Here is a 26,160-nt window from a genome sequence, read left to right on the forward strand (position 1 = left end):
CCGGTAAGTAAAATCGACTGAATACCTTCTCTTGAAAATCTGAAAACCTGTGCAAAATTATTAAACTTGCGAATGGAATCTTATGACGAAGTTTAATTTTAGCACAATTACCTGTCTATTTTTCATATGATCATGTGTGATATTCTTTATAACATGGCATATTAATATTGATTTTCTTTATAACATGGCATATTAATATTGATTTTCTTTATAACATGGCATATTAATATTGATTTTCTTCATAACATGGCATATTAATATTGATTTTCTTTATAACATGGCACATTAATATTGATTTTCTTTATAACATGGCATATTAATATTGATTTTCTTTATAACATGGCACATTAATATTGATTTTCTTTATAACATGGCACATTAATATTGATTTTCTGTATCACATGGCACATTAGTATTGATTTTCTGTATAACATGGCACATTGATATTGATTTTCATTATAAAATGGCACATTAATATTGATTTTCTGTATGACACTTAGCTAACTGCCAATTTTGTTCTTCCTGATGATTCAAATTTACTTAAGATAGTATAATAAGTGAAATGTATCTGCTTTAGAGGAACTTTAAATAGTTGGACAGTGAATCGTTAAATTAAAAATAGAAAATAGCGCAAAATCGTTCCTTTTAATTCATATTTAGCAAAATAAGGCACATAGAAAGCACCTCATCCCATAACATAATTGTGCGATAAAAATTAGCTAACTCTTAACCCTTTGACCATTGAAGTCTGCAACACGGGTCTATTCAATCACTATTCAACTTGTAAAAATTTAACGTTGACATCTGAGGAGCAATTATGGCAAATTCAGTTGCATGCCATTAGTTAAAGTTGTCATCTATTGAGGAATTTGCAATTTCAATTTCATAACATTCAACATAACATTGATTGCTATACTGTAATAGTCATTTTGAAGTTGGCTCCCTTTTCACGACTGTACGGCAGTAAAGGGCGACGCATGTATAAAACGTTGGTCTTCTAAATACTGTTCTGTACAATAAATGCGTCATAATTACCCAGAGCAGAGAAAAGCAAACGATAACAAAACAGTTAACTGACTATACGATCTACAACATAATCACTGTTAGATGCCTGCTATTTGAATTCGATCAACTATATAATCAAAATTAATGCACATTTTGATGCATCAATGTTCTCTTTATGATAAAATATCAATAAAAATAAAAACAATCATCTTAAAATAGGACTTTTTATTGTAATGATCATTTAATGAATTGGGTTTCTTGGTTCAAATAAAATGAAATCATCAAAGGAGACTTGAGAAACTCCCAAAATGTTAATATACAGGATGATGTAGAGTAATGCTGTACATTGGGTATTTACGTTAAAATGTTAAACATTTAAATAACGTCTACCTAAGTACAAATTAATAATAATAATAATAATAATAATAATAATTATCCATCTCGGTAAATACAAACATGGATCCTCGCCTTTGTTGTTATCATAATAGAATAAGTAATGTTTCTTATCATTTCGTTATTGCAAATAGTAATAATAATAATAATAATAATAATGAAGACTTTGTATAGAGCCAAATCGTGAGAAGCTCTAAGCGCTTTACAACATTAGACAACACCTATAAGAAAAAAAACAAACATATAATGATATGATTACACAAACAAACACCATGAAATTAGAAAACATAAAAAACCATGCTGAGAATATTTAAGGTAGGAAACATTATTAGGTCTTTAAGTTTGTTCTTGCAGTCGAAATAAGTGAGTTTTGAGAGCACTCTTGAATGGGATCACTGTGTCTTTGTGTCTAAGTTCAGTGGGCAATTCACAGAGGATATCAAATGGGTAATGATTTAATAATGAATTTATGACATGAGTTGAATAATGTCCAGCTTTTGTGACCCTTGGCTCTCAAATGCTATACATTATCTAAAGAGTATCAAAACTTTAATATTAAATCATTACCCGTTTGAGATTCGTTTTATCCCATAGTGTTTTTTCAGTATAAATTATTTAGATAGAAGAAATAATTAATAATTTCGTTCATTTTGACAGACTGTGTACCTTTCCTTTGTTGTGCATAAAAAGTAGTCCCGAATAATGTTGAAATAGTAAAAGTAGATAATACATTTTTGCATACTATAAATAAAAGAATACGCGTTAATCCAAATAAACAAAACATTTTACGAAAGACAAAATCATTTATCAACATAACATGTGCAAAGTGTGTTATGTGATATTGTGTGATACCGCCTTACGAAAGTCTCTGACACAGCAACTCCACCGCATGTCATGTTGCTGAGTAACAAAGAAAGACATTCCTGTATTGATCAGCCTTTGAACATTTTAATTTAGCCTCAGTAGGCTTAATTTTTGTATTTTAACAGTTCAGTAATTTCGTATATATATGTGCATTTCGTTGCGAACTTGTGCAATAACTCGATACGACAAAATCAGCCAGCCTAATTTGCATATGCCTCAAAAATATAGAAAATAGTTTTATTCCCACAAATTATGCTTTTGTGACCCAAAAGTGATATTTGAAATTTACCTATTTTCCAGAGCATTCCAGACAATGTCAATGCTGAGTTAAACTTGATATTTATCGGAGGTGTCATTAAATCCATATATTTATACTATGTCTCTTTGGAGAAGTATAGGCGATTTAAATTTTAGTCTAAAAAGGCTTGAGAAATATATAATTGCGTAATTATCATTGCGTAACAGTCCAACATTTCGTCTCTTAAATGAAAAATAAAATAAGGTGAAATGTACAACAGAAGGAACTTTTTACATGCACGCCACGGGAAAATATAAAAGAATATTCAATTCAGAAAATCATTTTGCCTGAAATAGCAGTCCTTAAAATATCTGCTTAAGTTAAAAGAAATGGTTAGTTTTTGTCCTGGTCTTCTCTAACACTGTATTAACTTTCCAATACGTTGTGCTTTATGTTACGTTTTGGCCAATACATTTGATAATTCATAGCAAAACCATACGAACAAGTAATTTTACCTAATAATAATAATAATAATAATTAGAACATCGTGTAACAATTGTTTCTTCGTTCCTGGTTAGTAAATCTTATTTCCTAATTTGCATATGCCTCAAAAATATTGAAATTGGTTTTATTCCCACAAACTAGGATTTTGTGACCCAAAAATGATATTTGAAACTTTCCTATTTTCCAGAACATTCCAGATAGAGTCAATGCTGAGTAAACTTGGAATAACTTCTAGAACTTTCCAGTAATATGAATATTAGTATAAATACAGGTGCCTTCAGCCAATCAGTTCAGTTTAGTTCTATCTGCCAAAGTAAATACATATCTGCAATTTTCTGAGATGGCTTCAAGAGGCTGAAAGCATCCAGCAGTCACAGTTTGCTATGCCTGCGGACAATTTATCAAGACAAGAGCGAAAACGTACTCCGTGGAAGCAGCTGCTAAGATATGTGAGGCCTATAAGACATATTTCGGCATGCCAGTAGGGGATCAAAACAAGCCCTGGGCACCTCATTTCACCCGCGAGCACTGCTTAAAATCTCTGGAAGGTAAGATGAACATTTGTTGCTCGGAATTTTATGTTATAAATATTTTTTAAATTTTTTAAAATTGTAATGGATTTTAATGTTAAAATATTTTACAATTTGTAATGTTAATGAAAAAATATACAATGTGTGAAAAATGTTGCGAGAATCTCTTACACATTAGTAATGGTGAAATAAATGTATTTTTGTAGAATGGTGAAGAGGGTAAAATAGAGCAATGAAGTTTGCTTTCTCAAGAATTTGGCGGGAACCCATTGACCACTCAAAGCAACTGCTGCTTCTGCATAGTGGACCCTTCCAAACGTTGGACTGGTAAGAATGTACCTGCTATCACATATTCGGACTTTCTTTGATCCATTGCCCAGTTGCCACACTGACTTGAACACTCCGTACCCACTCATCCGGAGAGTGGGCAACCGTCTTCAGAAGAGAGCAGCAAGTGAGAGAGCGATTAAGACGTTGTGGATCCAGATGACAATTTCAGAGGTAGGCACGAGGAGATAAATCTATACTACCCCAACCAAAAATACAACGACTTGATTAGGGATCTTGGTCTCACCAAGTCGAATTCCGAGATTTTGACGTCTAATCTCAAGCAGTGGAACTTGTTGGATGAAGGTGTGAAAATATCAGATCAGAGGAAGCATCACCAAGCTTTTAGCAGCTTCTCCACCCGTCAAGATGGGCTCTGTTTCTGGGGCAATATGACCAGTCTGTTCTAGGTAATCGGAATCTCCTCTTCATTGACAGCTCATCCAGGAACCTCAAAGCCGTGCTACTCCATAGTCGGAACAAGTACCCGTCTCTTGCCCTGGCTCACTCAGTGCCCCTCAAAGGGGATCACACTAGCATCAAGACCTTTGCTAGACGCATTGAAGTATGATGAGTACGGCTGGGTGGTCATCAACGACTTTGATTTGTTGGCATTCCTGATGGGTCTCCAAGGCTGTTTTACCAAGGGTCCCTGTTATCGTTGCTTTTGGGACAGCAGGGACACCAAAGCGCACTACACCAGGCGGGACTGGCAAAAACGGACCGAGTTCTATATGGGGAGGAACAACATCAAGTGGGATCCACTGGCGGACCACCGGAAGGTGCTTGGTGCCACCAATGCACATCAAAATGGACCTTATGAAACAATTTGTCAGAGATGTAGATAAGGAGTCGGCATCCTTCAAGTATCATCAAGACTTCTTTCTTAAGCTGTCGGAGGCAAAGATTAAGGCCGGGGTCTTCGTCGGACCGCAGATAAAGAAGATCCTGAAGTGCAATGAATTCCCCAAGAAGTTCACTAGTAAGGAGAAAGCGGCTTGGAACAGCTTTGTCGCAATGGTTCGGGGCTTCCTGGGCAATCGCAAGGCCGAAAAATATGTGGAGTTGGTTGAGACTCTGGCGAAATGGGCTGCAGGATGTCCCCAAAAGTCCATATCCTTAATGTTCATCTTGGTCAATTCAAGGAAACCATGGGAGCGTACTCGGAGGAACAAGGCAAGCGATTACAGCAGGATATACGGGACATTGAACGCAGCTACCAAGGACAGTATAAAGAGCACATGATAGGAGACAACATTTTGGGGCTGATTCGTGAAAGTGATTTACAGTATAATCGTACATTTTGAAAAAAAAGCACTCACTTCTAAATCTGTTGTGGTCATTTTTGTATTATTTTAGTACAAATACATGTTACTTTTGATTCATATGTTTTTATTTCTTCTGACTTTACGTGAACACAAAGACACAAATTCGCCCGTTTTCTACTCATTGTAAATATCACTGTCCTAATCACAAAGGCAAAGTTTATAGGGAATAATAGCCATTTCTATACTTTTTATGCATACGCAATTATGAAATAACACTTACTACCCAAGAACAAACATTGTGTTACATAGTGTAATAATAATAATAATAATAATAATAATAATAATAATAAACATATCGGAAAAAGGCTTATAAAGCCTGCAAACAATAACGATGAGTCATCTAGGAAAATGTCAGCATAGAAATAAACGGGAAAACATTTCAAGTTACAAAACAACCGTAAATACAATGTGAAATAGAAATTAAAAATGTAGAAGTCCACATTACAGGAATCTCAATATAAATACCAATGGAAGATGCAGTGGAGACATTCGAAACATTCAACCTTAAAACAACGAACACAAAATGGCACCTTACCAAACCATCCCGGGAATACAAACTGGAGCGACAGTGCTATAAATACCAAATAAAACAATCAAAATGACACCTTTATCTATATGTGCGGTTTTTGCGTAAACTGCTTGGTACTGAGAATGTATCTATGACAGAAAACGAAACAAACATGGACTCAAAGAGCAATACCAGAAACACTGGAACTCAAGAACGCCAACAAAAGAGAATCAATTTAAACAGATATCTATTGAAAAGAACCAACGGGGAAAATTGATAAACAGCCCACAACAACATCATAAATATATATATATATATATATATATATATATATATATATATATATATATATATATATATATATATACCAGGAAACAACCACCATTAAATCAAGCAGCAATGAAATAATAGAATCAATGACAGAGTTTGCACCGATATAAGAAAATCCTCTGTTTCCACACGAGACTCTTCATAGATAAACCTTCGGGGACAAAAACAAAAGTACGAGACAAAATAATACAACCTGGGCACAAAGAGAAACATTACATGTTGGAAACAAAAAGGAGGAAATTAGTGCAGGATGAGTGTAGATAAAAAGAGAACCAGTCCAAATAATAAACATAGACGAGGAGAGGAAAACAAACGATAATAGAAGAGCAGAGAAAAGCAAACGATAATAAAATAGTTAGCTGACTGGACGATCTACAACATAATCTACCATCACAACCCTAACATAATTTTTATCGGTTTCTGGTTTGCATTTTAATGTTTCAAAGTCAATGATACGAAGGAATACATTTTCAGAACGAAATTAGGCTCAGACATTCACATCATATTGTCTATTTCTTCCTTTCTACATTTAGAAATAACGTTTTAGTTAACGTATGCAAAAGAAATTAAAGAAAACAAACTTCAGGATTGCTGGATGAGGATACATCTGTTCCTTTTCGGAAGAAATAAAAATTGTATCTAACTCTTGGGTTTTGCCAAATGTGCATTCAATTATTCTGAGCTTTGCTAGCATTTCATCAACCAAAAAATGAAATCAAATAAAATATTTGTGATTTTGTTGGGGGCGTGGGAAACCGAAATGGTATAATGAGATACACTTAAAGGGGACGAAAATCCGGACTATATTTTTTGCATCTATTGTATTTACACAAACATTTCATACAAAATATCGTCCTATATTCCGAGATCAAACGGAAAGAACCTGCCGCGAATTCGTTAGCTCTTTTCCATACAAGCAGGATTGACGTCATTTGCGACGATTAGCGTATAAGAGTTGTATTCAATTTGTTCAGCGAAGTGTCATGTAGAAACAAGATTGTTCAATATGCAGCTCTAAATCGACTGAATAATATCCGTTCTGGAACAATCCTTAATTATTTTGCTCTTTTTTTCCTCCATATTTGAAAAGTAAGAAATTATCTACCAAATGAAATAACATTAAAGAAATGTCTACGCTTTTTCATCTAATGTTTCCAGCATCAATTTATTATGCACGTTTGATTTTGTATGTTACTGCATCGGACTAATATGCATTTTATCTTCCATACTTACGTTCAAGACTGTTCTCCACTCGTTATATAATAAACCACTCCTTCCCATTATGCATTCATCTTTTTTGTGTAATGTCGATAATAAAAAAATAAATCACTTATAACTGAAAGTCTTTGTGTTCATATAAACTCGTTAGATTTCTTATGACTACACACACTGGAACACCATGATACAATTTTTTTAAACAAATGTTGCTGTTAACTTTCTTGATTGATACATCTATTATACTAACATTATTCATTAATGTGGTAATTACTCTCAAACTCGGACCAGACTGATTCGGCCCATATATCTGGCGGAATCTCCAAACTTCCAAGCTGATTCGGACCATGTGAAATATTATTCAGTTTAGTCCAGGATTTAACTGTGACATTTAAATTTGTTTTTAAAGATGACCTCATTATGTCCCAAGTACGTTGAGCAGTTCAAATATGCATTTAAAGTAACAAAATCCTGTTAGTACGCGTGATCATGGTATTGTTATATATAATAAAGTAACGTAATGTTTATTGTTTATTTAGTAGTGAAATATTTTTAAACTTCTCGTTCAACTTTAAAGAGTTTGTTTTATTGAGAAATAATAAAATTACGAACACTGACAAAAACAAAGAAATAAAGTAAAAGATGGGTGTAGTACATGATAGCTTTCAGAAACCGTCCGAATTATGTGCCTTAGCCATGATGTTGAACTCAATAGCGACCGGATTTCCTGAGTAGGCGTCAAAGAAGGTTTTTATCCAGTACAAGTATCATTCGTCAATGGTTAGTAAATCTCAATGAAAAATCAGATTAAATTGTTCAGTTAGAGAGATGATACTATAAGTCTTCGGATTACTGACGGCAAGAATTCAGTCGATTTCGGGTTATAGAAATCCATGCCATAAAGTCGTCTCAGGATGACTTTAGTTATTAGGTTGGAGCCCTTCCATGTATTAAACTGCAGATGTCACATCATGCTTACACCCGCTCTATTTTGCCAGTTAAAATACATTTAATGATTTGAAGAGCAGAGCAAAAGGGACAGATACCACTTCTTTTTCGTTAAGTACAGAAGCGGAGTTGATCAAACGGAAAAGTTGAAAAGTTACTCATTTTATAGATTTAATGTTATTTAGTTGAAGAAAAAGAACAATAAATAAAGCCTTAACAACTAGGGCGAATTCTCCATAAATGATGACCTACAATGCTAATGTGTACAGTGAGTCAAATAATATCACACCCGCTATTTTTACGAGGCTGGGGGGGGGGGGGGCGGAAGCGCGTTGTTCTATTCAAGACGGATCGGGAGAGATGATCGGTTTTTCTTAAATTTCTTTGTAACGAGTAAGAATAAAAGGTAAAATTTTTCAGAAAATCAACCTTATACATGTAGTAAATTATAAATGAAGTTTGCGCGAATATCAATTTTGCATGTTGGTCCCCTTTAAAGCCCATCTGCAGATGGTGGTCTGTACATGGTTCGTACCCATTATTCTACTCAATACATTGAGATCACTTGGATCAAACGGCTTGTGTTAAATCCAGTAGGATCTTTACAGAACATGGTTCCAAACTAACTTTTCAATATTTGGAGCTATATCCCGATATTAAATCAAGGGGAGCAAAGTTACCAGTTGTTGATAAATGTATAAGTAACACACTCTTGGCTATATGCTTTTCATGTCCAATAACGTGGAAAATGTAACCATTGTGAGTGAATCTATAACTGTCACATAAATTAAAAAATGTGCTGATATTAATAACTTCAGCTCCAATTAAAAATAGAAGTATAACATCTCTTCGATAGATAAAGATCCTTACTAGTTTTTGCATTTCTACATCAAAAGTGCTTACACAAGCCCGGCCAAGTCATACCAGAGACTTAAAAAATGGTACTAACAGCTGCCTCGCTTTGCGTTCAGCATTAAGAGGTTAGTGTTAGGACTGGTCGGCCTGGTGTCAGGATAATGTGACTGGGTGGGACATCATGCTACATGTCTGCGGCATGATGCCCCAGTGCTAGACATCACTATAAACTGCCACATTGCAGACATCGTAGCAATATGACTGAAAAATTGTTAAAGCTACGTTAAAAATCAAAATCACATCACATCACATCACGCTTACACAAGTAGCTTTTATGAATATTTATTAATTATTCCAAAAGTATCTGGTCACAAGAAAAAATCAAAACTTCCATAAAAAGGGTAACACTCTTACAAATGTAAATTCAGACAAACAGAATTTTAAATTCTGTAATATCATATTTGGTAAAGAATACGACTAATAAATCATATTGGGAACAACATGTTTGGTTGACATAATTATGAAGCTGAAAAATTGAACAAAACTGGAGAAGTAATATTTCTTTAACTTTAGCTACGAAGTGCACCAATGATGCAAATTTACTTGTCTTTTAGTTACAATTCATGCAAAGAATTACTGTAACAAAGCGTTTTTAAAAAGAAGAAAAGAAAACTTCACTGATGATACTACGTGTACATTTCGTACAAGATAAGTACAAAATATTGAATACTTTAAGTACGATTGTCCAGTAATTTACTCTTTTCTAAAATCTTTCATTGCATAATTTAAGAAACATATCACAAATGTTGCGATTTCCAACAACGATGTAAATAACAAGTTTGGTAAGATAAATAGGTTTGTTTATTCTGATTGCAAAATACATCATTTACAGATCGTGCTGGGTATCGTAAACATCATATAATCTGTCAACCTTTTGTCATCCAATCCTTAGCTAAACATTGCATTGATGCAACGTTAGCTATATGTCTTATCACATCCGTATGGAAATATGGCCTTTATGACATGGCGAAAATCATTGGTATTACACCCTTACTTTAACATGACCCTTACCAAATAGTACCTACTCATTTATAAATCCGCTTACAAACTTCAAGAAATGTCCGTCCATTTAGTTCTTGGAATTTCATATATGCTTTTCCATCTCAGCTTTCAATGCGAATCAGATGGCAACCATATATTCCTTTCCGATGTAACAAAAAATGAACTATATAGTTCGTGACACATATAATGCTCGGCAATGTCATTATGTGACGTCAAAACAAGGATCGAAAGGTCGGAAGGATGAAAAACTGTTGGTAACTATGGTTTCTTTCCTGTTCTAGTCTCTAGGTTGGCGTACATCTGGTAATCACCTATAAAAAGAAATCCCATGTATGTATGTATGTATGTATGTATGTATGTATGTATTTACAAGAATAAAACTACCACCGATATGACTTCGAATGTCATACATTTGTTTCTGTAATGATAAAATCGATTTAAAAAAATTACAGGTATGGACTCATATGTATCTGTTAGTGTATTTAAGTCCGATAATATCGCAATACAGTTGCTATCGATGATCATGATCAACGGATATAATGACTGTCAGTTAATACCTGGGAGTAATTCCCTCTATCTCCCTATCATATGAGTTTTGTATTAAACGTTTTTGATTAACAACTTTGAAGAGATCACGTACACTCCTCCGCGCACTATCTCTTCTTTAAATAACGCTTAATATATTGTGATGGATAAACATCATTTACAATATATCATATATGGAAGAGAAAAAAAACACCCACAACGTAACTTTTGCAATACATAATCAGTTGAATTATGTCTGCTTATTCAGTCAGGATGCCATTAAACTAGTAATTATATATATTCTGACTGAAATAAAATATATCCAAAATCCATAAAATAACTTGTAATATATGCCTGTTTTAAGATTGCGTTTCTTTTCTATCCCTTGATATTTAAAACTAAAAGACCTGTAAATGTTTATTTAATAGTAAACCATTGCCAAAAACAGACCCTAGATACATCCATTCAAACAATTGAACAGATGATAAGAAAACATTGCCAAATAAAGCAATCAGATACATATACCAGAACAACTGACCTATACGATACGAACACATTAGCAAACACAGCAATTGGATATATCCCCCAAAATAAATGACTATACCTGAGAAATGTTCAAAAGGTATTCAAGTTAAATCTCGTTCTTACCTTCAGTCTGATGTTCTGGGCACTGAGTGACGTCAGTCTGGACTTGATAATTTGTATATAAATGTAGGTCATCATAAGCATCCCCTGTAGAATGGCTGAAAATGAAATCAAATCCACAAATCATAGTTATACCCTATAGAATGGCTGAAAATGAAATAAAAACCACAACAGATAGTCATCCCCTACAGAATAGCTGAAAATAAAATAAAATCCACAAATACGGTTAAACAAGTGCAACCCAGCCGTCAAACATAACAAATCCTTTAATTTCTGACAATTACTGTATGCCATTTATGGTCTCGTGCAGGCTCCAAAGTCAGTGGTGGATAATCCGATTTGGAAGAATTCGGATCTGGGTAGGCTCTCCGCTAATGAATTCGTCACCTGGCAGACGGCATCGTTTATTCCTTGTCTAGTAGCAATCATTCACAGAAGTGACCCCTATTTATCCAGAGGCTAAGGAGGTCACTGGATAAAATGTTGATGGTGGTTGCAGATACTATAAACGTTCAGTTATATCGGATCTGAACAATACAGAGACTGTTCAAAATTAACTGATAATTCAAATTAACAATGCTGGAATAATCAAGAACTTGCTACGAAACCTGTTATGCTGCTACAACTGTTTACATTAGAAGAAAAAAGTATTTTTTCCTTTCTACAAGATCTTGTACTGAACATTTTTCTATACTTACGTATAGGAAATGATGTAGTTCAGTTGGAGTAGAATCGAAATCTCTAGTTCAAGGTCTCGGGTTCCAAACGTACCGATATTAGCCTGAATTGACTGCATCGGCGTGTTCTTACGAAGGTAGTTTGCTCTCATTTACTACACACGACACAATAAACAATGCGTTGACAACAACCTCTGCTTTTACAGATTCCATCAAGAAGAAAAAACTCGAATTTACATCAGTTTATTATTACACATTGACTTTGTACTAGTAAATAATATTTAAGTATCTCTTTGACATACTCTTCTTATTCAATTATCACTAACACTTGACTGGAGTATATCCAAACAGTTAGGTATAAAAAAACGTTTCAGCGAGCACTTTCAAAGATAAAATGATAAAAAATGCGAACCTGTCATTGGTGTTTCCGATATTATTCGCTGTGACATCTGAAAGCAGATATGAATAAGTTTATAACGCAGAGGCACACAAAAACACTGTCCTGTAATGTAAATAAAACAATGGGCAACAACAACACTGCACTGTAATGTAGAAAAACAAAGGGACACAACAACACTGCACTTTAATATAATCAAACAATGGGCCGTAGCAACACTGCCCTGTAATATAACAAAAACACAATGGACCACATCAACACTGCCAAGTAATGTAAATAAAACAATGCGCTACAACAACACTGCATCGTAATATCAATACAACAATCGCCTTAACAACACTGGCCTTTAAGTTAGATAAAACAATGGGCTTTAACAACACTGTCATGTAATGCAAATAAAACAATGGTCCTTAACAAAGCTGCCCAGTAATGTAAATAAAACAATGGGCCTTAAAATCAATACCCTGTAATGTAAAACAAACAATGGGCAAACAGAAAATAATGGGCCACAAGACAATTACCCTGTAATTTAAATAAAAACAATGGACCTTAACAACAACACTGCCTTGTAATGTAACTAAAACAATGAACCACAACAACACTGCCTTGCAATGTAAATTAAAGAATGGATTTTAACAACAACACTGCACTAATGCAAATAAAACAATGGACCACAACCACACTGCTCAGTAATGTAAATAAACCAATGGGCCTTCACAAAACTACCCTCTCATATAAATAAACTAAATAGATTTTTGTATAAACACACTGCCCTGTAATGCAATAAAACATTGAGCCACAACAACACTGTCTTGTAATGTAATAAAATAATAGACCTTAAAAACCCTGCCCTGTAATTTAAATAAAAACATGGATTTTACCAACAACACTGCCCCGTGGTGTAAATAAAACAATAGGTCACAACAGCATTGTCATGTAATGTAAATAAAACAATAAGCTTTAGCAACAATACCCTGTAATATAAAACAAACAATGGTTGTTAACAATAGTGCCATGTAATGTAAATAAAACAATGGGCCTTTACAATTCAACCCTGTAACGTAAACAAAATAATGAGCTTTGAAAACACTGCCCTGGTATGTAAATAAAACAATGGGCCTTACAACTACTGCTATTTAATGTAAACAAAACTATGTGCCTTGACAACACTTTCCTATGACTTAAAAAAGAACAATGGGCCTTAACAACAACACTGCCCTGTAATGTAAATAAAATAATGGGCCACAACAACACTGGCTTGTAATATAAATACAACAATGAGCTACAATATCACTGCCTTGTAATGTTAAAAAAAAAACAGTGGATTTTAACAACAACACTGCTCTGTAATGTTAATAAAATAATGGGCCACAAAAACGCTGCCTTTAATATAAATAAAATAATAGGCCACAACAACACTGCCCTTTATTACATTTAAAACAATGGGCTTTAACAACAATACTGCCCTGTAATGTAAATAATAAAATGAGCCATAAGGACACTACCTTGTAATGTAAACAAACAAATGGAACGCAACAACACTGCCATGCAATATAAATAAAAGAATGGACCTTAACAACAACGCTGCTCTGTATAATGAATAAAACATTGGACCACAACCTCGCTGCCCTGTAACGTAAATAAAACAATGAGCCGTAGCAAAACTGCCCTGTAATGTAAATTAAACAATTGACATTGAAAACAAAACTGGTCTATAATGTAAATAAAACAATGACCCGTAACAACACTGCCCTGTAATGTAAATAAAACAGTGGACAACATCATCCTGCTTTGTTGTGTAAATAAAACAATGGGTCACAACAACATTGCTCTGCAATGGAAATAAAGCAATGAGATTTCAAAAAACTGCTCTGTAATGTAAATAAAACAATGAGATTTCAAAACACTGCCCCGTAATGTAAATAAAACAATGAGATTTCAAAACACTGCCCTGTTATGTACGTAAAACAATGGGCCTGAACAACACTGCCTTGTAATGTAAACAAAACAATTGGCCTTAACAACACTGCCCTGTTATGTAAATAAAACAATGGGCCTTAACAACAACACTGCCTTGTAATATAAATAAAACAATGGGCCACAACAACACTGGCTTGTAATATAAATAAAACAATGGGCCTTAAAACACTGTCCCGTTATGGAAAAAACAATGTGACTTAACGACACTTCATTGCAGTGTAAATGAAACAAAGGCCCTTAACAACAACACTACCCTGTAACGCAATTAAAACACTGGGCCTTAAACAAAACACTATCCTGTAATGTAAATATAACAATGGACCTTCATAACGATAATGTCATGCAATGTTAAAAGAAATGGACCTAAACAACAAAGCTTTAGAATGTAAATAAAACAGTGGGTCTTAATAACAACACCGCCCTGTAACATAAATAAAACTATAATAGCAACACTTCCCTATAAAGTATATAAATAAAAATATGGGCATTAATGACACCACTTGCTATAATGTTAAAAAAAAAGACCTTAATGACATCACTACCCTGTACTGTAAATAAAGAATTGGCCTTAAAAACAACACAGCATTTCACGTAAATCAGTAAATGGGTCTTAATGACAACATTGTCATATACTGCAAATAAAACAATGGGCTTAAGAATAAAACTGTCATGTAATGTGAAATAATTGCCCTAAATGGTAACACTGATCTTTAATGCAAATAAAACATTGGATCTTAATAACAACACAGCCTTGTACTGTTAATAAAATGGGCCTTAAAAACAATACCGCACTATATTGTAAGCAAAACAAAAGACCTTAATAACAACACTGACCTTCAATGTAATTAAAAATTGTGAATTAACAAAAACCCTTTTATGCTATGTAAATAAAACAATGGGTGTTAATAACGGCACTGTCCATTAATGTAAATCATACAATGGACCATACAAACAACACTGATATGTAATGTAGACAATAGTAGGCTTTTCTAACAGCATTACCTTGTAACGTTAATCAATCAATGGTCCTTAATGACAACACTGTCATTTAATGTAAATAAAATACCGATGCCTTCACAACAATACTTCCAGGTAGCGTAAATAAATCACCTGTATTTTAATGACATATCGTAAAAATGGGACTTGACAGCAACACTGCCATGTAACGTAAATATAAAAAATGGCTTAATAACAACACTGCATAATAAAGTAAGTAATCCAATGGGGTTTAATGACATCGCTGCCATAGATAATAAATTAGCAATGGGATTTAATGTAAACACTACCAGGCACCGTAAATAAAACGACGGACCTTAATAACAACACAGCCTCATTATGTAAACGAACCAAGGGACACTTATGACAGTACTGCCATGTAATGTAAATAAAATAATAGGCCTCAATGACCACACTACCATGCAATGCAAATTAAACAATGGGCCTTAAAAACAGCACTGCCATGTAATGTAAACAAAATAATAGGCCTCAATGACCACACTGCCATGTAATGCAAATTAAACAATGGGCCTTAAAAACAGCACTGCCATGTAATGTAAACAAAATAATAGGCCTCAATGACCACACTGCCATGTAATGCAAATTAAACAATGGGCCTTAAAAACAGCACTGCCATGTAATGTAAACAAAATAATAGGCCTCAATGACCACACTGCCATGTAATGCAAATTAAACAATGGGCCTTAAAAACAGCACTGCCATGTAATGTAAATAAAGTAGCAGGCCTCAGTGACCACACTACCATGTAACGCTAATTAAACAATGGGCCTTAACAACTGCACTGCCATGAAACGTCAGCAAACCAATCAGCCTTAATGACAACATTACCATATAACATAAATAAGACAATGGGCCATAATAGCAACACTTCTCTATAAAGTATATAAAACTATTATGCATGAACATGTGGTGCCGTTTTACTTGACTGGTCTGTGTTCAATCAATATGTACGTGCTGCATTGAATTTTTCATAAGAACATTATCAAGATATTGAACACTTTACACTGGGATCGTACTAAGCGCCGCAACAATTTATCAAGAGTCCTAATTATAACATTATTTAATTTTAAAGGTGGAACAGAAAAGTCTTGTTCATTATTAAACAGTATTACAACTATGAAAATGAAACGATTTAGATACACCGCTGCAGACTGAGCCAGTACATCAGTATTTGATATAAAATGCAAACAATTATAATATGGTACATCTGGTTCTCACCCTTTAACAGTGAATATCTCATCGAACACGAGCAATAGATAGGCTCCTGTCCAACATGTTCTCGTTTTAGTGTAACCTTTCTAGGACATAACGTGGCACTTGGACAAGTTAAACATATAGATGCTAAAGTCAAGGCAAACATATAGATGCTAAAGTCAAGGCAATCTCTGGATTCCCTATGTCTGTCACTAAAAAGCAACTGATGCGATTTTTAAGTATGGCTGGATACTATCGGAAATTTGCTTCCAAGTTTTCCATAACTGCTGAACTCCTGACAAATTGTATTGAGCACGAAAAACAAGTTCCTTTTTACTAACTCATGTCTGGAGACTCATCATAAGTTAAGAGCCATACTCAAAAGCGCGACAGTTCTTACAGCTACACATATCGGTCGATGAAAGTGATGTTGGGGTTGGATCAGTATTGATTCAAGAAAAAATAGATGGTGTTAATCATCCAGTGTGCTAGCTTCCTAACAAATTAAATAATCGACAGAGAAATTATTCAACAATTGATAAGGAATGTTTGGCTTTTATATAGCATTACAACATTTTGAAGTTTACATTAGTTAAACTCCTTCTTGGATTATTGCGTTTAGTGATCACTTCCCCGTTACTTTGATCTGCAAGACGGAAAAAAAAACATCAAAGACTACTAGGTGGAGTGTGTTGGCACAGGAATATAATACTGAAATCAGGCACATTAAGGAAAAAGAAAATAATGACAGATTAATTTTCCCGTATATACGAGTGTATTAATTCATGTAATGTACACTTTGTATAATTCATACGAATTCTTCTTATGTAATTTTTTAAAACCTCATATATAATTAATATATGGTAAAAAAAAGCTTTATTCTATAAATCTTTATTTTTCTTTGTGTTTTATGTATGTTTGATTTAATTTATATTTCTTGTATTAATTATTTGTTTATTCTATTATATGTTATTGTAATGTAATTTTATTTACTGGATTTGACAATGTCCCGAAATTTAGTTTGGTGAGAAACAGCCAATAACATAATCACTCTTTCTAGATCTGACCATGATTTAGAAACAGTTATATTTTCTGGTAAACAACATTTTTTTTAAGTGAAGGAACCATTGATTTTAGTCTTATAACTTATGTTATGATAACAATTAGTCAGTCGGGCTATAAAATTTGCACATACTAAAAATTGGAATATTATTTTCTGTGATTTAACAAGGAACTGTTGACACAATTTTCACTGTGAAGATTGCAACTGGCGTCATCGCCTTCCATTTCGGATTTCATCTGGACTCAAACTCAGTTTCATCAGGACCTTTTATTACTTAGACTTCTATGTTTTAATTTTAAGAATTTTTATTTTATTTTATTATTTCATTTTATTTAAGTTTACTCTTTTCGTTTTACTATTTGAAAGAGCCTGAACACGCAATAAAGAAAATTTGGTGGCTCATACTGGATATATGAAGTTTGTCTAAGATATCTCAGAACCCTTTTTTCACTTTTGATATATTTAGTGAAATCAAAGTTTTTTTCAACATCATCAAAAGCAGATAATTATATTAGTTTTATCCAGGAGTGGTTAGAAATTTTGAAAGTGGAAGCACGTCTAAAAGCGTTGGAATCAGACAGGTTCAGTTTCAGATTGAAAAGATACAGTTGGAAAGAAAAGGGAGGAAAGACAAAGGCAGGTTCAGAAAGAAAAAATGAAACCCAAAATGCAGTTTTAGAAAGAGATGGAAGTAAGACAAATGAAATTTCAAATTCGTTAAGAGAATTAGAGCTGACAAATGGGAAACCACTCACCAACTTTTGATGTTTTAAGAAATATCAAGTTAATACCCCTTTTCGTGAAAAAGAAGTAGATCAATATTTTTTCGTTTTGAAAACAATTTCTAAAACGTTGAAGTGGCCAAGAGAGCACTGGACTATATTACAACAATTGGCATTAGCTGATAAAACTAGTGATAATTACAATTTACTGTCACTAGAGCAGAGTGCTGGCTATGATGTGGTTAGGGTTTATATATTAATGGGTTATGAATTAGTCCCTGAGGCTTATCGGCTAAAATTCAGAAACTATAAATATGAAGCTGGACAAAACATAGTCTAATTCGCAAGAGAAAAAAAAGATATTATTTATGTACGGTGCTTAGCCAAGAAAGTTGACCAAGATTATAAAAGTCTTAGACAACTTTTATTATTTGAAGAGTTCAAATAACCTGTCCATACTGACATACAAATTTACTTTGTTGGGCATAAGGTCAAAATTATGGAAAATGCTGCTCGTACTGCTGACGAGTATTCTTTAGCTCATAAAGTTTCTTTTGTAAATAAGAATTCCACTCAGAAGTCAACTGGTAGAAAAGTATTTCAGCATAACACAAGCCTTCAAAATTTCAATCTGGCACAACTTCTGAAACTCAAGTTTTGATAAGCTTGATAAAAAACATCGTAGTCTCTTTCTGCGTGCAACTATTGCTAGAAGAAAAGACAAGTTATTTTTGATTGCTACAATTAAAAATCAAGTATCAGAATCAAGACGCACCTATTCCAAATGCTCTTGTTTCTAAGAGGTCAAGGTCATGGTCATGTATTAAAAGAATATATTTGGTGGGTCTAATAATCCCAAGTCTGGTTTTATTATGAATTATGAACCAATCATGTCGAAGGGTTCTATATCACTCTTGGGTGATTAGGCCAATCATATCCCTTTTAAAATTGTAATGGGAGAGAGGAGCTTCTCAAAGCCTTTTATAATCATGTACTTTGCGTGTTTCTGAAAATCTTTTTCTAAGCAGAGCTTTTTTATTCAGGGAGTGGAGTGCAACTTTATTAATGTTCCTCTCCATTGTTTAAATGTGTCATCACAGATAGTCTGAGGAACAGTGACAGTCGGAACAGTTTGTTCTTTACCCAATCAGAACGTTCATATATTACTAGGAAAAGACCTAGCTTGAAGTAAAATTGTAAATAATACACTTGTATCTGACAAGCCTTGTTTGGATCAGAAAGTCGATCCTATTGAAAAGGAAATCCCTGATGTATACGCAGCTTGTGCAGTTACTATAGCTATGGCAAAGAAAGCTCTTATGAATGATGTTGATCAGGAAAGTATTCCATTGACTGACACATGTATTGGTCAAATTTTCCATGAAGTCACTTTCTCTCCTTGTTTAGATCAATCAAAGAGTAGTGATCACATTGATTCTCTTTTAACTACACATTCTCTTTATTATAATCAGGGTTACATACGACAATCATTGTGTCGTCAAACAGGAAAAAGATCCAGAGATTTCCTGTTCGTTTCAAGGGGCCATTAGTGAAACTGAAGCCGCTAAAGTACATGTCTGTTATTTCATTAAAAATGGAATTCTTATGAGAAAATGGAGACCTCCATAGGTACCTGCTTGTTACGAGTGATCCGTGAACCATCAAATTGCAGCTCTAAAATCTGTCAGACAGAAAATACTTAGCCTGGCCCATGAAATTCTTCTGGCTGCACATTTACGGATAAAAATGACTTGTCATAAGATCCTGACTCACTTTTTTTTTGCCGAAAATCAAAGCCGATGTTTGTAAGTACTGCAGACGTTGTCATACGTGCCAAATGGTAAAAACCCAATCAGAAGATACCTAAGGCTCATTTGCGAACGATTCCTGCATTTGACGAACCATTTTGCAGAATAATGTTAGATTGTGTTCATCTTTTACCTAAGATCAAGTCAGGTAGCCAGTAGTTGTTGACCATGATGTGTGCGACAATAGGTTACCAGAGGCAATGCCTTTGAGGAATATTAAATCTAAAACAATAGAAAAGCATTGATGCAGTTTTTTTTTAACTCAGTTTGGCCTTCCAAAATCTGTCCAATTGGGCCAAGAGTCAAATTTCATGTCTGGAATTGTCCAGCAAGTCATGTAAGAATTAGGCAACCAAAATGTCATATCTTCTGCCTATCACTCTGAGAGCCAAGGGGCTTTAAAATGATTTTAAACAGTAAATATATCATATTTCAAGTTGTACCGGATACCACTATTAACTCAAAAGGACACTAAAAATGTCTGCTATCGTTTAACTACCCAGAACAAATAAACTGGTATACCATCTAGTTATTTAAATGATCAGCCTGACGTTGTCTCTCATAATCAACTCATTTCGGTGTCTCTCTAAATCAAATGATACTCTTTTTCCACGTGCAACCACGTATAAACTTCTCCATCAAACATATTAAGTCCAGAGTTATATTTGACACTCATCGACATCGATATTAGTTTGATGGGCTCACGTATTATATTTAAAACATGAACGTTTCAGCAACTTGCAGTTTCCAAAACGTTCGACGTATTATCTATGGATGTGTGAGTTACGTTATATTTATGGAGTTTAAAGCCAGCCAGTCACTTCTACCTAATGAATCATTGGTTTATTATTTATTACTGCAGACTATTAAGTTCCTGAGATCTATGCTACAAAAATAACTTTGAATATACAAAAAAAGTATAAGCATTTTATTATGCATATCCGTAACAGCTGTATTTCACTTTACCTGGCACAACTGTAAGCTGTAAATATAGATTTGATTTCGGTCTGTTGACTAGCAGATCGTCATATTCCACACTCCTTTCATTAAGGTCATGGGTAGCATTGGCGTATATTGGATCCCGCCCTATACTTGACAACGATCTATATTTAAAAAGAAAGAAATAATAATATTTGTCAGTGCTGGGCTAGTAGCTATCAAATCTGAAATAAATGAGATCGGAGGTTCTCAGTTAAACGAAAAACAAACAAACAAAATAAAAAGGCTCATATTTCTGAGAACACTTGTATTTATTTGTTGATATGCAATTATTGTAATGCACATAACCTTTCATGTTTTGAAAGTGACATATTGTGTGTTTGCATGCAATTATGCTGTGTACTCTGATGCAGAAATCGTTTGTTTTCATCATCATATGGTATGCCTTGCATTTGATTGGGAAACGCTAGTTCTAATCATGTTCTGGAATGCCTTGCACCTGACAGAGAAACGCTAGTTCTAGTCATGTTCTTGCATGCCTTGCACCTGACAGAGAAACGCTAGTTTTAATCATGTTATGCATCTGATGGAGAAATCGCTCGTTTGAATCATATACTATTACGCCACGCATATAATGGAGACATTGCACGTTCTAATCATGTTTTGGTACGCCTTGAATCTCATGGAGAAATTGCACGTTATAATCATGTTGTAGTATGCCTTGAATCTGATGAAGAAATCGCACGTTCTAATCATGTTTTGGTACGCCTTTAATCTGATGGAGAAATCGCACGTTCTAATCATGTTTTGGTACGCGTTGAATCGGATGAAGAAATCGCACGTTCTAATCATGTTTTGGTACGCCTTGAATCTGATGGAGAAATCGCACGTTCTAATCATGTTTTGGTACGCCTTGAATCTGATGGAGAAATCGCACGTTCTAATCATGTTTTGGTACGCCTTGAATCCGATGGAGAAATCGCACGTTCTAATCATGTTTTGGTACTTCTTGCCTCTTTTAGATCATTTTCTTGACGTAACTTTTAGCATGCTTTTCTCTTGATCTCTTTCAGAATATGATATCAAGTCGGTACGTTATTGCAAGACTAAGGCCTACCTCCATACGCACCCCCCCCCCCAACAACTACAACAAAAGAAAATGAACCATCAAATTCAAACAAGCTTGATATAAAACAATATTATTTTGTTTTGTTTTTCTTGGTGGTACTCCTTCCATGTTTAGAAAAATGATCAATAATGTTTACACTATCACATCGATATCACTCGTATGAAATAACTAAGAACGAATAAAAAAACATGGATATTCAGATCTGCAGGTACGTTTGCTATATAAAGATATTTTTAAATAGTTAATTTGCAAGCTTTTCTCGTGTAAGGCCTATATATAAATAATTAAGATAAATGAAGAGAAGGGAAATGTATATTTATTGAATTATCTTACCCGGCATTCTCCATTTGATTTGACATTGTAACTGAAAATGTAAGAAAAAGTAATAAAATGAGTATATGTTGTTTATGCAAGGAATCTATAACACTTTTAAAGTTTGTATAAAACACATGTTGAAGTCGTGAACATAACATTAAAGGTATGTAAGTGTTGTAACAGTGTGCAAAACGTATAACACCAAAACCTCGCATACATGTGGATTTGTATGTTGCACTTTATAACATTCAGTCAGTCATTGTCAGTTCATCTGTTTATTTTTGCTAAATAGCTCATTGGTAAATATTGTTTGATTTATACGTATGCACCAGTATCAAGATGTTGCGTTTATGCACATGAATTAAATACAGTTTCTAAACTTGGAAATATTCAAAATAATGTAATATTGACATTGGCACTTTCTATATAATTTATCATTTTCAACAGAATTCCGATGCCTAACATATAGGTGACGTTACTTGCCCGGCATACTAAAATGTCGGTGAGAGCGTCCTCTTAACTTCACGATGAAAACGGTTATAGCCACCGAAGTCAGGACAACAATGACCGCCAAAGTTCCTCCGACTACTTCTCCAAGTAACGAAGCATCCTCAACTGAATGAATACGGGAAGATAAATAGATAGTTAATATAGAAATAATCAATCAGAAAAACCGAAATTGATAGGTATGTGCATTTATATATATATATATATATATATATATATATATATATATATATATATATATGCACGCACAAGAGAACTATGGAGAATGAAAAGATTTACGCTATTTTAAATAGTTTAAATAAATATTGGTCTTTTGACGATTATAAATGTTTCATTCACAAATGCGTAATTTCGTTATGCTTGCAATGTTATTTATTCGCGATATCAAAGGAAAAACAAACTCACTTTTTTGACCTGGTACCATTACCCTATTAACTTTTTTCAAACATCCCATTAATTATCATCTCCAGCCCCTTGATGATCAACTTCATCTCCTTAATTGTCATCATCATCCTCTTAATCATCATTCTTCCCTTGCTGATCAACTTCATCCCCTTAACAATTATCATCATTCCCTTAATTATCAACTTCATCCTATTAATTGTCATCATTAAGTGTTGACACGTCTGATGTCTTGAGCTTTTCACCCTCCTAAAGGCGGTTGCAAGTACAATTTGAATACAATTAACGCAGTAATATTATCTCCAATAGCTATTACCATTTAACACGTTGACATGTACAATGTGAATACAATTAATGAAGCAATAGTGTTCATAACAGTTACTAACATTTAACATCGAGATGAAACAACATAGTTCCATTCATCAACTCTTCTTTTTGTCCACTTGGATGAATCCGGTTCCGAGCTGTACATCTGTATGTCCCACTGTCATGTCTGCTGACAAGATCGAAGCTCAGCTTGGTAGAGTTCCTATAAAATGCAGCGTCCTCATCTTTACTCCAATATACCTCAAAGGCTGGTGGATTTGCATCGACAGTGCATTCAACTTTCAAGGATTCTCCCTCGTTTAATGTAACATCCTCGCTAATATTTACAACCGGTCCATCTGTAATAAATAATCAACAACGTGTGTAGTTAGCTCAAGTATGTTTGGTTATGTATAAATCCATTACTTCACTAGTTATTACATTTTTGAATGTGTGTGTCTTTTATGTTTGTTTCCTTCCTAAAATGAGATATTTATGTAAGCTAGTGGTTGATAGGTGTAATATGCATCGAAAAAATGCAATGTATGCGGCAGTGAATCAGCATTAATAAATAGGTTATAACAGAATAATACCGAGAACAAAATACGTGTGAGACCTTGAAGTTACATATCGGTTGCTATTGTGACGTGAGAGGCCTTGAAGTTACCTAGTGTTTGCTATTTTGACGTGTGAGGCTTTGAAGTTACATACTGTTGCTAATGTGACGTTTGAGACTCTGAATTTACCTATCGTTTGCTACGTAGACGTTTGAGACCTTGAATTTACCTATCGTTTGTTACTTAGACGTGTGATGCCTTGAATTTACCTATCGTTTGTTACTTAGACGTGTGATGCCTTGAAGTTAGCTATAGTTTGTGAGACCTTGAATTTACCTATCGTTTGCTACTTACACGTGTGAAGCCTTGAATGTACCTATCGTTAGGTACTGTGAATTGTTGTTGTTGTTGTTGTTCTAGGGTTTAACGCCATTTTTCAGCACAAGATAGGCTATACATGGCGGCCAGTATAACTGGTGGAGGAAGAACCCTGGAAAACCCAGGGAAGAACCACCGACCCACGAGAAGCTACTGGCAGGCTTTCCCACGTACCCACGCTAGCCGAGCCTTGGACTCGAACCCACGCAGACAGAGGTGAGATGGCAGTGATCTGGAACGGTGAGCGCTTTAGACCACTCGGCAACTCGGGGCCCCCTGTGAATTGTAAATAACGGGTATAACCATTAAGACAAGTTCAGATTCAGTCGATTGGGATAGGTTCATCCATGTACCATATGATGTCGTAATGCGACATGAATTCAACATTTTTCTGGGCTAACTTAACAATGAAAGGGTTAACATGATAATACGGCTTTACTTTTACCACAGGAGCATCTGCAAATAGATTCAAAGTTTTTGAGTCTGCTTGTTTTTTATTGGAAAAATGTAGTCTCATAAACATATTGATATTGTTTGGATGAGTTTCTGTCGTCTATTCTTTTGTATTCATGTTTTCAAAATATAGTAAAAGAAAATTTAAGATTATAAAAAACATATCTAATATGTGCCTTGGTAAAATACTTGATGTATTAAGACACATCGTTCCCTGCCTAACTTTCAACGAAGCTATTTTTATTTCAGTGTTTTACTTCAGCCACTTTGGAGAAGATGGTATTATAAGGTAGATGAGTCTGTTTTGGGGTGAAAGTTTGTAAAGTAAATCAAGAACACTTAGTTTAATTAAACATAAATTGTTGGAGAGATTTATTTGCTAATGCGGAAGAATTGGTTTGGTTCTTTACGGCACATTTAAGTTATTTAGTGCGGAGACAACTGGAGTAAAGTGCCTTTCCCAAGGACACAACAAGGCAGCTGTCTCAGACTGGTCTGATGATACGATTAGAACTCGCACTCCGTCGGTCGTGAGTCACTGCTAACCACTGCGGCTCACAAAAAAATGGGAAAGAACGAGTACAACTCTGTGCTTGTTTATCACGATCTTCTTACTTTATGCAGAATGGGTAAGAGGTCACATGATCTTCTTGCTTGTATGCAGAATGAAAAAGAGATCACATGATCTTCTTACTTTAAACAGAATCGATAAGAGGTCGCATGATCATACATTCTATAGAATGGATAAGAGGTCACACGATCTTCTTACTTTATATCGAATGGATAAAGGGAAACATGATCTTCCTACTTTATACAGAATAGATAAGAGGTCACATGGTCTTCTTACTTTATATAGAATGGATAAGAGGTCACATGATCTTCTTACTTTATACAGAATGGATAAGGTCACATGATCTTACTTTATAAGAATGGATGAGGTCACATGATCTTCTTACTTTATATAGAATGGATAAGAGGTCACATAATCTTCTTACTTTATATAGAATGGATAGGGTCACATGATCTTACTTTACAAGAA

The 26,160-nt window shown here is 34.4% G+C and overlaps 1 protein-coding gene across 1 annotated transcript in view; it reads right to left on the bottom strand.

The window, feature by feature from the left end:
• Positions 1–1,215: 1,215 nt before the first annotated feature.
• Positions 1,216–26,160, bottom strand: part of LOC149795965 (kin of IRRE-like protein 3) — an 87,128-nt gene continuing 62,183 nt past the window's right edge. The window contains exons 5-11 of the mRNA XM_089965884.1: positions 23,814–24,092; positions 23,002–23,133; positions 22,537–22,567; positions 21,102–21,238; positions 12,367–12,403; positions 11,281–11,375; positions 1,216–10,418 (exon numbers count right to left, since the gene is read on the bottom strand). Coding sequence (XP_089822010.1) covers positions 10,366–10,418; positions 11,281–11,375; positions 12,367–12,403; positions 21,102–21,238; positions 22,537–22,567; positions 23,002–23,133; positions 23,814–24,092 — 764 coding nt within the window. The 3' untranslated portion in view covers positions 1,216–10,365. The remainder of the gene's footprint in view (positions 10,419–11,280; positions 11,376–12,366; positions 12,404–21,101; positions 21,239–22,536; positions 22,568–23,001; positions 23,134–23,813; positions 24,093–26,160) is intronic.

This window comes from Sinohyriopsis cumingii, chromosome 7 (assembly GCF_028554795.1).
Source record: "Sinohyriopsis cumingii isolate HCF-2022 chromosome 7, ASM2855479v2, whole genome shotgun sequence".
Taxonomy (NCBI): domain Eukaryota; kingdom Metazoa; phylum Mollusca; class Bivalvia; order Unionida; family Unionidae; genus Sinohyriopsis; species Sinohyriopsis cumingii.